The sequence below is a fragment of the Anguilla rostrata genome, chromosome 10, assembly GCF_018555375.3.
Source record: "Anguilla rostrata isolate EN2019 chromosome 10, ASM1855537v3, whole genome shotgun sequence".
NCBI classification, from domain to species: Eukaryota; Metazoa; Chordata; class Actinopteri; order Anguilliformes; family Anguillidae; genus Anguilla; species Anguilla rostrata.
This window is the reverse complement of record NC_057942.1, coordinates 23,172,067-23,187,289: the sequence shown is the minus strand read 5'-3', so window position 1 is coordinate 23,187,289 and position 15,223 is coordinate 23,172,067. Positions and strand designations below refer to the sequence as shown.

The window sequence follows — 15,223 nt, the reverse complement described above, 5'->3', positions numbered from 1 at the left end:
TGGGCCCACTCTCCCATGACACTACATTAGCCACTTGTGTACATGCAAGCTCTCATTCTCTATGTAAACAGCCACTGCTTCCTCCTGGGCCACATGCTGGATGGGCGGTGTTGATGGCGTCATGGGCTCATGGACTGCGCGCGAGAACTTCCGTGCCTCCATTAGCGCTGTTTCTAGCTGTTTCCCAATCACTACAGCATCTGCTAACGTCATGGAGTCCGGTTGTAATAAAAGTCTTTCTCTCAGCTGAGTGCATGCTGTTTTCTCTATCAGCTGATCAACTATCAGACCATCTTCCAACCCCCCAAAGTCACAATGCTTAGTTAGCTCACATAGCGCTGACACAAACTGAGCAATGGACTCACCGGACTTCTGAGCTCTCTGACGAAACTCGAAACCGGTGCATACGTCGGCTCTTTCCTGAGCTGAAATGCTCCTTGCGGTCCAGCCAAAAAGGCATCAGACACATATTCCAATCCATTGCTCAGCTTAGCAGAGAATGCACATTTCAGAGCTCCTTTTTATTTCAAATAATAAATACGACAATGAGAAAAAACGAAACAAAAAAACGAAATTTCAACTCGCCATCCCTGCTACCTGCATGCTGCATGCAGAGTACCGTATTATTTATTTAGACATTGGCAGACTACAGCATAAATTGCATCTTATTGTTTATATTCAATATTAGTAATTGCAGCAAGAAACTGCAGCTGTAGACACAATAAAGTTTGTTATATTATGGTAGCAACGGAATGAAGCCAACTATATATATATACATATATATATATATACACATATATATCGTCATTGATTTATTATACCATCGTGTTTTCACGCGTTTGCAGAGAAAATGAAATACTATCAATAAAAATGGTTTAGCTACTTATCAGCATAATGACGGATTCAAAGACTAAACGAACTCACTCTATATTGTCTTCAAATGGATTCATGCCAAAGAAAAGTAATTATTCATCCTCTCAAAAAGCTTTTACTAATAAACTTTTAGTAGCATGCACTCTGGCACTGTCTTCATTGCTTCCCCGAACCTCCCCTAAAACCCAGTATAAGGGGATCAGGAGCTCCACGTTGCATCAGTGTATGGGCAGTGATCAGAGGCAAGGAGTACGCAGCTGAAAGCATGCAGTGCAGGTCGAAAATGGGCTTGATTAGGCTGAATATAATTAACTTCATTGTTTTTTGAAGATACACGTTTATTATGAAATTTATGCCTGCAACAAAAAAGTTTGGACAGGGGCAATTTAGGACTAATAACGTGACAAGTTAAAAATATCACGGTGATGTGATACAGGTGATATTAAATAGGTGAGGCAATCATGTTATAGTATATAAGGAGCCTCCAAGAAAGGCCTAGTCCTTCAAGAGCAAGGATGGGTCGAGGCTCGCCAATTTGCCAAGAGATGCGTCAGCGAATAATCCAGCACTTTGAGAACAACGTTCCCCAAAGACAAATCGGTATGATTTTGGGCATTTCACACTCTACAGTGCACAATATAATTAAAAGATTCAAGGAATCCGGTCAAATTCGGTCAAGTGCGTAAAGGGTTAGCCCGAAAACCACTTCTGAATACGCGTGATCTCTGATCCCTCAGACGTCACCGTCTTAAAAGTCGTCATGCGTCTGTAATGGATATCATGACATGAGCTCGTGAATACTTCGGTAAACCTTTGTGAGTCAACACCATTCCCCACTACATCTACAGGTGCAAGTTAAGGCTTAATTACGCAAAGCAGAAGCCATACGTCAACACTGTCCAGAAGCACCGCCGACTTCTCTGGGCTTGGTCTCATCTGAGATGGACAGTAGCACAGTGGAAGCGCGTTTTGTGGTCTGACAAGTCAACATTTCGAATAGTTTTTGGACAAAACAGCTGTTGTGTTCTCCAGGCCAAAGAGGAAAAGGACCATCCAAGCTGTTATGAGTGTCAGGTCCAAAAGCCAGCGTTTGTCAATGGTATGGGGGTGTGTCAGTGCCCATGGCATGGGTAACTTGCACATCTGTGAGGGCACCATTAATGCAGAAACAAATTTTTGGAGCAACATATGCTGCCATCCAGGCACTGTCTTCTCCCAGGACGTCCTTGCACTTTCCAGCAGGACAACGCCAAACCTCATTCTGCCCGGATTACAAGTGCAAGCAGAGAGTGCAGGTAATAGACTGGCCTGACTGCAGTACTGACCTGTCTCCGATTGAGAATGTGTGGCGAATTATGAAGCAGAAAATACGGCAATGAAGGCCCCATGCAATTGCGCAGCTGAAGACCTGCATAATGGAAGAATGGGGGAAAATTCCGCTTGCTAATCTTAACCAACTGGTGTCTTCAGTGCCCAAACACTTAATACGTGTTAGAAATGGTGATGTTACGCAGTGGTGAACACTCGACTGTCCCAACTTTTTTGGAGCGTGTTGCAGTGATCAGATTTGAAATGAGCGTATATTTTCAAAAAACAATTAAATTCACAAGGTAAAACATCAATAGTATTCTGTTGTAGTGTTTTCAATATAGCATAGGGTGAATAGAATTTACGTTACAGTCCTTTTTGTTTTACTAGCAGTTTCCATACTGTTCCAACTTTTTTGGAATTGGGGTTGTAGATAAGAGAACTTTGCTAGAATTTGCTCAACATTTATTTAAAACATGTTGATTAAACATAATTATCAGGGCTGGGCGTTATACTGCAACCATAATTATTGCATACAATAATGGTCATCACCACCAATTATACCTGATGCAGTAGTAAACATCCAAACTTCAGAGTCTGCATGAAATGCTGTTTGTTTGTTTTACTATGCGTGTGTTGGTCTGGAATAGCCTTTTTTTTACAGTGTTGAAACTTCATTTTATGAGCTTGATTAAATGAAATAACCACACAGTATAGAGTAACGTGTCACTAACCCATAACACAAATTAACCTTTGTTAAATTGTAGCACTGTAACATCTATCTTTATCTGATGCAGAATTATAATTTACTCTATATTGTATAATATTATTCCTCACAATACGGAAATTATTCACATATTCATTATCATAGCCAATAACTATATATCCTTATCCCCTTAGCGCACATGCCAAATCTGGCCAATCCTTGCCCATTTAGGTGGTACCCTATTTAAAGCTTTCTAACTCCAGATGTGAACGCCACATAGACTTAAAAAATGGCTTAAATGAAGTAAGACATTTGTACCATTTACAATACTAACTTAGATTCGTTTATATGCATAATTTTGGAAGAAATAAAGTGCCATAAATACAATTGTCTAGGCAAAAAATCTATTTGTTCTTTTTTAGTTTGCAGTGAAATACTGAGAGATTGCATATATACAGCAGGTTAAACTATACATGTCCTGGATAAAAAACTTCTTGACCACAGGTTCATAAAATCTAAGGGTAAATAATGTAGAACTACTAAAGCTCTATGAAGCAAAAAATAAACAGTGTACCCAGTGTCTACAAATCTATTTAAAATGTCTAAATTATGCATTGCTGTAAATCACAACATATTCACATATTTCACAACAAATCAATTGTTTTGACTCAAGAAACTCACTTTTGCATCATTTTCAAGTGGGAGTTACAGGCTTTCCATCAGTACAGTGGTCTAAAATATCTAGGGATCCAGAAACATATCCAAAATCTCTCCAAAAATGAATAAAATGCTTTTGGTCCATTATAAAGCATATACATGTGCCCCTTATGAAGGTTTAAGATGAAACTTTGGTCTCAGATTAAAAAATAATGCAAAACATTGTCACACAATGCGGTACAGTACCGAAATGTGTCATAATTAACTCTCGTATGTATTTCTTGTATGAGGATGAGACAACATGAAATGAATTTTCAACCGTCCACCATGGTTGGGGAATGTTCAACTCTCATGTCATAACTATTGCATGCAACAATAAAAACTACTAAACTACCAATGAACGCTTACATTACAGTGTGAAATATCCGCATTATAAAATACCACTATCCTAACACTCAATTTCAAAAATAACATATATAACCGAAATAATTTGAGCAGTAATACTTACATAGCGATAATGAAATCTTATCTGTGTTCAGTAGATAGAGACAGAGACAGTAAATCAATGATACAGTTCTCTCTGCTTCCATCTTACTCCAGATAACAATGTCAGCTAGGTCTATTAGCATATATTTGGCTTAGCTATGCTCAGAAGTCCTCAGTAATAATAGTATTTTCCAAAAAATTACGAAAAATCATTGATTATTATTATTATTATTATTATTATTAATTACATTTATATAGCACTTTTCCAAATGCTCAAAGTGCTTTACAGTGAAGGGGAACTCACCTCACCCACCACCAATGTGTAGCACCCACCTGGGTGATGCAAGGCAGCCAATTTGCGCCAGAACGCTCACCACACATTAGCGAAGGTGGAGAGGGAGAGAACATTTATTTAGCCAATTAAATCTGGGGATGATTTTTAGTGGCAAGTTTAGCTTTTAGTTTAGCCAGATTTTTAGATTTTTAGTTTAGCCAGATCTGGGATTTGGCCAGGACACCGGAGAACCCCCTACTCTTAGCGATAAGTGTCATGGGATCGTTAATGACCACAGAGTTAGGACCTTGGTTTAACGTCTCATCCGAAAGACGGCATCTCCTACAGCACAGTGTCCCCGTCACTGCACTGGGGCATTGGGGTTTATTTGTACCAGAGGGAAGATTGCCCCCTGCTGGCCCACCAACACCACTTCCAGCAGCAACTCAGTATTCCCTGGTGGTCTCCCATCCAAGTACTAACCAAGCCCATACCTGCTTAGCTTCAGCCATTTGGCAGGAGCAGAGTGCATGGAGGTATGGCTGCTGATAACGTTTCATCAGGTTCAGTGTCTTTTACTGCTACCACAGAGTGAATGCGTAAGTGAATGCGACGATGAGAAAATGTTCGGTTACGCTGAGCGATAAAACGCTATTTCAAAAGCAAAATTATACATTGTTAGAAAGCTTATACTGTCACCTACTATAAATAAATTGTCAATCAAGCCAGACTGTATTAAAAAGGGCAACAACATGTGTGGTATTGTGACGCCTGGGTACCTTCCAATATAGATGCACAGCTATATTGGAAGGTACCCAGGCGTCACAAATGCACATATATTTCACAAACGGATTGTCCAAGAAAATATATGACCGCTCAGTCTCAAAAGGGACATCTCTACACGTAAAACCAATGGTAAGGTTGTATATTTATTCAATATTTAGTCCCAGATATTGATTGTAGAATGACATGGTATAATTTCTGTTTATTTCATTATTCAGTGAGCAACGTTTTCACTGCTGTATTGGCATATCTTAGGGCTATTGTTGGGTTTATCTTGTTGCTATGACGGAATTTCATTTTTGAGTGGTGAAAAAATATTTTTATGAATGCCCAGATAGACAATATTTTCCATTATGTCATGGGTTAGGGGGTTTAGTTGCAGATGAGACTACAGGGAGGGGGTGCTTGGTAAATGAACGACCAGAGCGACAATGGTGGCACTGTGAAACTCCGTATTCGGCACAGTTGTAGTGTATCGTCTACTAATGAAACTATAATAAAGTGTTTCTGTTTTTAACTCATACTTTGGTTGCAGGAGCAATGAATGTCTGAGTTGAACAATCTAGGCATGCCGGCGTGCCGACCACTAGGGGCTTTGCAGAGGTTAATTTTCATAACATTGTCATGTCTAGGTTGTCGCGTCAATTATGGTTAGTTGTTGACCTTAGTTGTTCTGAATAAACCTGGAAAACCCTCACTACTTCCATGAATATACCATTTTATATAAAACCATATAAATAAATACAGTATAATCACATAATGACATATAAATTGCTAACTTGCCAGAAAAAAATGGCTGTTTGCTTTAAAGACACTGTGCAGTCAAAATCATGATTTTAAAATGCTTATATTAGGACCAAAAACTATAAGGTTACTTACACATTGATTTAAAAAATATTTAATGCATGTATGTAATGAATTAGATTTTTTTCCTAAAAACTATACAATGCTCGACATTTCTGCCTGGTGGAGTATTTGGTATTGGTGGTTTTGAGACCAAATGCTAACTGTGAATTTAAAGAGAGACCCATTCTTCACCTCTTTGAGTAGAGAAGCTAAAGAATTCATGAAATGAACTTACCCTACTGCACAAGCACATGAGATCCCAGAGAGCACTAACCATGCCCACTTGTGTGGAGAGCTGAGAAGGCAAAAGAGGGAAAGGCAGAGGTCGGTTATTACTTCAGACCACTACAGAGCATATATAAATGCATGTGGGCAATAAGTATGGTGTGAATTACATGTACAGTACTCTCCAAAATCAATCACACTCTTGATGAAGACAAACACAGAAAGTCATATCAAATAAACAACATGGCTAATGAGCAATATTGTATGCTCAAAATATTGGGAAATGATACCCTTTTATATGAATGCAGGTGCCGAAAAGAAAAATATTTTGTTTCATAAGTCATATTATTTCCTAAAAAAGCAAATCTTCAGTAACATGATGCATTTCTATGTACTTCATTTTTCGTCCATCTCCATGAAGAAAAACAAAGAACTCTCAGAAAAAAACAAGATATTCACCGTCACAAGTTAGGAGACTTTATTTGTTTATTAAAAACAAAGGAAGCAGAAAATATTCCTCACTCTATTAAGTCAGTACCTAAATAATTTAAAACCACTGTAATAATCAATTAAATTCAATACAATTATATTCATATTGTGCATTTTACAGAGACACCGTCACAAAGACAGTTTATCGAGAAAACAGAAAAAGGAAAATGGGGCAAACACCAGGCCTAAACCACCAAAAAGCATGTAAGCGAGGTTAAAAAAATGAGACGAAATTTCAAAAAACCTGGCTAAAGAGTGGAAGCCCATGTTCTTCAGGCTGGCACAGTGTAATCGTAAACATAGGCTGAATGGGAACAGAAATACACTTGCTCTATTCCATTCAATAAAATACAACCAAGGCCAAAAATTTACATACAACTAGGCTAGTGAGTCAATTTTTCACCACTCCGCACATTTCATGTTACCATACATTTTCTTTTGGCAAGACAATTAGGGCATCTACTTTGTTCACATCAGAGGTAATATTAAAACAATCGATTACAGACAGATTTATTTCAGCTTTAATTCATTACCAGAATTCCAGTGGGTCAAAAGTTTACATACACCAAGTTGACTATCTCTTTAAACAGTCTGGAAGATGCCAGAAATTGATGTAATGACTTTTTAAAAGCTTCCGATTGGCCAATTGTCATAATTAGGAGTTAACTGGGAGTTAATCGGCACCTGTGGCTGTATTTAAAGGATTAGCATGGTGGTTGAATGTGACACTTGCCAGTTGTCTTTAGGCAACAACAAAACAAATGTGCATTTTTTTTTTATTATTCAGTCATTTAAATGTATTTTAAAACTTATTTTTCTAAGCCTAAATTTCCCACTATAAAAGTTCACCCGAACTGTCTGGGCATGGTAATGAGAACTGTCAGTTAGCTATGATTGACAGTCCGTGCCCCGTTACCATAGCTACCTCCATGATACGCGCTCATCTTGGGAGACTGAATTTTCACAAGCTAGCTAACTTAGTATATCAAGTATCGATAGCTAAGGACGTTGACTTATATCCAATAATAATTTTTGCTAGCTAGCTAGCCAAGTTAAGATAAAACCACTATAACTATATATAACTATAACGTCCTTATGAAAGCAAACTAGCTAGCTAACGTTATCGATAATATTACATTATGAAAGCAAACTACATAGTTGGCTAACGTTAGCTAGCTAGCTATAAATGAACATAACTAACCATAAATAGTCTAATAGTCCATAAAAGGCACTCTAATTTAAGTGAACCTAACGTTAGTCAAATATTTACATTGTCTTGCCTGTAAGCCAGTGGCGCTAACTATGGGTCACAAGTTATCCATGGGTCCCCAAATATGATTTAGAATTAGCTATCACAGCAATCTGACTGACAGTAGGGAGGGCAAAACGGAGCTTTAGAATGTCGCCAGCAGTGTATGCGCGTGAGCTCAATACATTTCTCACAGAAAAGATAGTTTGTCGCCTTTTTTAGTTCATTACAGTGGTGATAAAAGTGACAAGAATTAAGTGGTACTGTGCTGTTAGCCTTTACTGATCGCCGTACAAGGTTAATGTGAAGTAGTTAGCACAATCGGACAGCACTAACCCATAAAAATGTACTTTGAATGATATTTGCTCAATCGAACGGTAAATGTGAAAAACATTTGATTATAGTCAGCGGCACCAAAATTTTCTTTCATACTCTCAATAAACAGCAAAAGTCCCAGTAGAAGATTGAATTAAACCTTTTAAAGTTACATATTTTCTGAAACGTTATTGATTCCGCTTGGCCACAGTGAGTGAAACTAGGTGACCTGAGCGTATAGTTGCTATGTAAATGACGTCAGATGGACTCAGCCTTGTTGTTCTCTACCTAAACTTCACAGCACACTTGTAGCAGGAGGACGGTGTGTCCAGTCAGATTTCTTTACGGGGCATGGAAAGGGGAGTGGTTACTGTATGTGTGACATACCAAGTTGAGAACATTCTCAACCGGTTGAAAATAGGACGATAAATTTAAAACGCATATTTCTCCAAAAATAAAGAACGGACATATTTAATACTTTACTCATCGTGTTTCTTCAATGCCTCTTGTGCAAATAGCACATAAAAATGAGAGAAAGTGTGAAAACCAACATATTACTCTTTTAAGGGCCTACCTTTAGAACCACTGCCTTTTTGCACTTGAAACCATGGGAAAATCCAAGCAACTCACCTATGACCTCAGGAAAAAAATTGTGGACCTCCACAAGTCCGGTTCCTCCTTAGGAGCAATTTCCGAACAACTGAAGGTACCACAAGAATCTGTACAAACAATTGTATGCAAATATAAAAATCTTGGGACCACACAGACACTACATTGTTCAGGAAGAAGGCACAAATGAACTCCCAGGGCCGAACGAACTTTGGTCTGAAAGGTTCAACTGAACCCCAAGACAACAACAAAGGAACTGGTGAAGGAGTTGGAGGCATCAGGTACCAAAGTATCTACATCCACCATTAAAAGTATCCTACATCGCTATGGCCTGAAAGGCTGTCACGCAAGGAATAAGCCCCAACTCAAAGACCGGCATAAAAAAAGCCAGAATGAAGTTTGCAGGTGATCGCCAGGACGAAGACCTGGCCTTTTGGCGTGCTCTCTGGTCAGATGAAACAACATTTGAACTGTTCGGCCATAATGATCGGCGCTATGTATCGAAGGAAAAGTGTGACGCCTTTAATCCAAAGAACACCATCCCAACTGTGAAGCATGGGGATGGCAGCATCATGTTGTGGGGGTGTTTTGCTGGAAAAGGGACTGGTGCACTTCAGAAAATAGATGGCATCATGAGGAAGGAGGATTATCTAGAAATACTGAAGCAACACCTCAAGACATCAGCTAGAAAGTTAAAACTTGGTCACAACTGGGTCTTCCAGCAGGACAATGATCTTAAGCATACCTCCAAAGTTGTAACAAAATGGCTTAACCCTCTGGGGTCGAGAGCTCCGCCGGCGGAGCTCGACAAGATGAAATTAACTTTCGTTTCTATTTGGATGATTAACTTCACGTGCTGTTATCATACAGACGCAACAAAAACATTGACAGAAACCTTAGAATCGCAACTTTCCAATGCGCCCATTGGCAAATAATATAAATTGTTTTAAATGTTCCAAATTTGATTAATTAGATCATGTATGCTTCGCTAAACTTTACTCATTACTATGTGAATTTCGCTCAGCAGGAAGTCCGCCCAAATCGCATTCACATGTTAACAACATTATAATTACTCTCCATAGAAGGAGACTAAAGGAGGGGCGATGCGAGATCCATGTGAGAAATGCCAAGTCTGCGAAAGCGGGATAGAATGTCACAGAGTGTCGCCTAATTCACTTCTTTTGAGGTGAACATTTCGTTTAATTTTGGAAAATGGTCCGTCGGGAAGCCGACACTGATGAAGAGCAGTGTCATTTCGAACAGCGAACTGATCCAGCTGAGGATCAACTTCATGCGTAAGTATATTTTTTATGATCATATTGGTAAATATGTGTACTGTATTGCAACGTATCTGTGTGTTTGTAGGAATATTCAGCAATGTGCGCGTTTGTAAATTCCCACACTACGAACAATTCGAACTATTGCATCTCAAAATTATAGGCTAGGCTCTCTGCGTCTGGTTGTGTTAGAAGTATCAGGTAGACTGTATGTTTTTCGATCATATTCGTAATAAATAGCTCATGCCTGGTGTGTAGTGACGTGGCTAGGATTCTAAAACTGATGTCCTTGCACAATCGATATTAGCATACTCTAAGTAAGTTCGGGAAATAGCAATAAAATAACCACTTAGCTAAACAGACCTAGCCTACTTCAGATTGAGGCATTGTTATTGATGAGTTGCGTGTAGGTTAGTTGGAATATCAGTGTTTATTTAGTTAAGCTAATGTTTTTTCATTGATAGCTTGCATTATTTGTAAATGGGTGCTGTATTACATTCTCTGTGTGTTTGTAGGAATATTCACTAATATGCGCGCTTGTAAATTCCCACACTACGAATGATTCTAACCATTGCTTCTCAAAATTATAGGCTACCTCTCTGCGTCTGGTTGTGTTTGTTTGGTTCTTTGTTTGTATATGATGTCACATTTCATAAATTTTGTTTTCATTAGTTAGTGGTTTGTCCCACATTTAATTTTCACCTGTTGAAGGAAATGTGCTATATAAATAAAGTTTGATTTGATTTCACATTTCCTAACAATTTTGTTTTTATTATATTTGCAGAGATGTTGATCTGGAAACACGGCCTAGTTCACCACTAGCTAAGAGGCCAGGCAGACGTTGCAAGAGTACACCAGTCTCATCTCATCTTCCATGCAGTTTACTTCAATAAATGTTCTAAAATCAAAAGTTGTCTTTGTTTCTGTCTTCTAAATGGCTCACTGAGTCTTTGTCTTAGTGGTGGGGAGGCATGCAGCCAGGTGTGAATAGCCTACTTAGCTGGCAGGTATTCCTACCCAATGCATATTCATTACAGAAAGGCCATTTGCCCTCCCATTCTCACCTGGTGTTGAAAAATAATAGTCACAACACTAACTTTTAGCAATTTATTTTATATTTCTCATTGGATTTGCTAAAATATTTTGTCATCTTTTGATACCCAAGACCTTGAAGAACACATTTCAGTGACCAAAAGTCTTATTCACAATTGTTTAGTATTTTATTACAACATTCCTGTGCATGTTCAAAACTACTGTTTACAGTTTGTGTGTTTTTAGAGCAGTTTACAATCCACACATTATTACGACCTACTTACTGCTGCCATATTGTTGTAGCTGAGTTTGTGCTGAAAACAAAGATATGAAACACTTTGGAATCACTGTATATAAAGTTGATGAAATTTACACAAATGTCAGAGCATCACACAATCACCACCTCATTTTACCCTTAGACCCCAGAGAGTTAAAGACAACAAAATGAAAGTATTGGAGTGGCCATCACAAAGCCCTGACCTGAATCCAAAAAAAGAAAGTTTGTGGACTGGAATGAGAAAGCATGTCCGAGCAAGGACGCCCACAAACCTGACTGAGTTACACCAGTTCTGTCAGGAGGAATGGGGAAGAAAAGTATTGTGAGAAGCTTGTGGAAGTGTTTGATTGAAGTTAAGCAATTAAAAGGCAATGCCACCAAATACTAACAAAGTGTATGTAAACTTTTGACCCACTGAAAATCAGATATTTGTCTCTTAGCTATTATTTTGAAATGACCACTTACGGAAATAAAGTAGATACCCTAATTGACTTAACACAGGAAATGTATGGTAACATGAAATGTGTGGAGTTGTGAAAAATTGAGTTTGAATGTCTTTAACATAGGTGTATGTAAACTTTTGGCCTTAACTGTATACGGTCCAAGTGAAGAAATGTATTGTAATATACTGTTCAGGCAAGGTAATGCATCTAGGCCTCCAGAGTCCTTGCAGCCGGGTTGTAATATGGAAACATTAGGAGTGTAAATGCTACACATATTCATACAAAACCAACTGGTATGGGAATTTGGTATGTGACACAAGAGTTCCGGTTTGGTACGCACTGCAAATAGAACAAATAGAAACTTGCTCTGACCCATGTGTGCAAGTTAGTTTTATCTTTATTTGTTGAACTTAAATTCACTGAGTTGAACCGAGTTCTCATAATGACTTTGCTTCCGCCTACCAGTTCAATGGATTCCTATGGGAACTGCACAATGGCACATTAAGTAAATTTGTGGAGGCTGCAATCTTTGACAATAGCGCTTTTTGTAACCAGATAATGTGCACTGGGTACCTAAATGTGAAGGATCATGGTAAATGCAGAGCAATGACATGAACCATGGGCACATTCTGGGAATTGAGAACCAGCGAAACTGTGGACTCGGCATTCCTCTATTTCAGATTCCAGTGCCATTCTGTTGTAACAACGCTTTATTGGATACAACGCTTCCATTTGTGTATGTATGTGCTTATTCCCATAGAATTTGGGTAGGACATTCTTTCCCGTTATTAGCCTGCTAGCTAAAGAAGTTATTATAACACTGCAAGCTAAGTAGTAAGCTAAAGCTACTTAACTGTAGAAAGGCCTGTAATACAAGCTAAGCACTTAAAGATGAAGCCAATGTCATTGGCCAGTCATTGACAAACATTAAAAGTGGAATGGGTATTACTGAAGATCTCAGTGACTTTCAACATAGTACTGTCATATAATGCCACCTTTCCAATAAGTCAGTTTGTCAAATGTGTTCCCTGCTAGAGCTGCCACAGTCAACTGTAAGTGATGTTAATGTGAAGTGGAGACGTATAGGATGCAATAAAAGCGAAGCCGCAAATTGATAGGCCTCACAAGCTCACAGAATGGGACCGCTGAGTGCTGAATCGTGTGGCGCAGAAAAATCATCAGTCCTCAGCTGCAACACTCACTACAGAGTTCCAAACTACCTCTGGAAACAATGCCAGCACAAAAACTGTTTGTCAAGAGCTAATGAAATGGGTTTCCATGGCCAAGCAGCAGTACTGCTGCTTGGCCATGGAAATGCAGTCTCATCTGCAACTACACTCCCCACCCATGACATAATGGACAATATTGTCTATCTGGGCATTCATAAAAATATTCTTTCACCACTCAAAAATCGTATTCCGTCATAGCAACAAGATAAACCCGACAATAACCCTAAGATATGCCAATACAGCAGTGAAAACGCTGCTCACTGAATAACGAAATAAACGAGAAAAAGTTTTTAAAAATGATACCATGTCATTCTACAGTCAATATCTGGGACTAAATATTGAATAAATATACAACCTGTATTTTACCCGTAGAGATGTCCCTTTTGAGACTGAGTGGTCATATTTTGTCTTGGACAGTCCGGTTGTGAAATATATGCGCATTTGTGAAGCCTGGGTACCTTCAAAAATAGCTATGCATAAATCCACATGTGTTGTTTACGGTGTTGTCGCCCTTTTTAGTACAGTCTGGCTTGACTGACAATTCATTTATTCAGTAGGTAAGAGTATAAGCTTTCTAACGATGTATAACGATGTATAACAACGTCTAATTTTGCTTCTGGAATAGCGTTTTATAGGTGAGCGTAACCAAAACTTTTCTTATCACCGCATTCACTTACGTATTCACTCTGTGGTAGCAGTAAAAGATGCTGCACCTAACGAAACACTGTCAACAATTTTTCGTAATTTCTTGGAAAATACTAGTATTATTGAGGAGTTCTGAGCATAGCTAAGCCATATGTTTGCTGATAGACCTATCTGACATCGTTTTCTGGAGGAAAACAGAAGCGGATAGAACTGTGTCACTGATTTACGGTCTCTATCTACTGAACACAGATAAAATCTCATCATTGCTATGTAAGTATTACTGCTCAAAATATTTCGGTTATATGTTATTTTTGAAATTGAGTGTCTTTAAATAGGTTAGTGGTATTATATAATGTGGATATTTCACACTGTAATGTAAGCTTTAGTGTAACAGTTTTTGTGATGCACGCAACAGTGATGACGAAGGTGTTGGAACTTTGCCAAATTGTGGTGGACGGTTGAAAATTGTTTTCATATCGTCACATCCCCATACAAGGAAACATACGAGAGTAAAGAGTATAGAAATACATACAAGAGGTAATTATTACATATTTAGGTACTGTACAGCATTGTGTGACAATATTTTTGCATTATTTTTAAATCTGATATCAATTATTCATCTTAAACCTTCATAAGGGGCTCATTTATATGCTTAAACAATGGACAAAGAGCATTATATTCCTTTTTGGAGAGATTTTGGATATGTTTCTGGACCCCTAGCTATTTTAGACCACTGTACTGAGAGAAACCTTGTAATTACCACTTGAAAATGATGCAACAGTGAGTTCCTTGAGTAAAAACAGTTGATTTATAAACAAAATTTAAAAAGGAGTCAGACACAGTCTCAATATTTAAATCTAGATTAAAAACGCACCTCTATGCTCAGGCTTACAATCAGTTGTAGTCTGGAGACAGGGTGCGAGAAGCCTGTAGTCATAGAGCTTTGTAGGTGGCAATCCTTTCCTTACTGTCACCTGTCAATCAGCTGTGACCCAACTTTACATAGGCTGGCTCTTGATAGGTGGGTATGGTTGTCTACCCCTCATGACTGCATGGGCTCTCCATCCCCGTCCTAGTAGATATGCAGCCATATTTTACTCCTGGCGGGGTCCCCCAATTACATTTCACTGGCACTTTACTTTATATTGCAAATTCCCTAATTGCCGTTTCCACCCTCTTCCCCACGCTGCCGGCGGGGCTCTTGCCCCAACCCTCGAGAGTGCTTCGAGAGTCGTCTGGTCTCCCCCACCTCTGCGGTCCAGCTCCTCCTTCGTCATTGCCTCCACCCTGCCCACATCTGCCGCCACCTGCTGTTCCCCATCACCGCCATCCGGCCCCACCCATCATCTGAGCCACATCACATATCATATCTTGTGCATAACCTGGCTGACATGCTGGTCACCAGACGGCACCCTGAGCCGACCAGAGGAGGATGGGTTTCCCCCTTGAGCCTGGTTCCTTCCAAGGTTTCTCCCCATCTGCCACAGGGAGTTTTTCCTT

General features: G+C 39.0%; 1 protein-coding gene across 5 annotated transcripts in view; it reads right to left on the bottom strand.

Annotated features, from left to right (window-relative positions):
• pomt1 (protein-O-mannosyltransferase 1) overlaps positions 1 to 15,223 on the bottom strand; it is a 235,961-nt gene that overhangs the window by 163,896 nt on the left and 56,842 nt on the right. For 3 of the 5 annotated variants that reach the window (XM_064297586.1, XM_064297587.1, XM_064297589.1), the window contains exons 4-5: positions 6,892 to 6,951; positions 6,169 to 6,228 (exon numbers count right to left, since the gene is read on the bottom strand). In XM_064297586.1, coding sequence (XP_064153656.1) covers positions 6,169 to 6,228; positions 6,892 to 6,951 — 120 coding nt within the window. Of the gene's footprint in view, positions 1 to 3,424; positions 3,469 to 6,042; positions 6,051 to 6,168; positions 6,229 to 6,891; positions 6,952 to 15,223 lie in introns of all 5 variants that reach the window. The other 2 variants (XM_064297590.1, XM_064297588.1) reach the window with 2 other exon arrangements.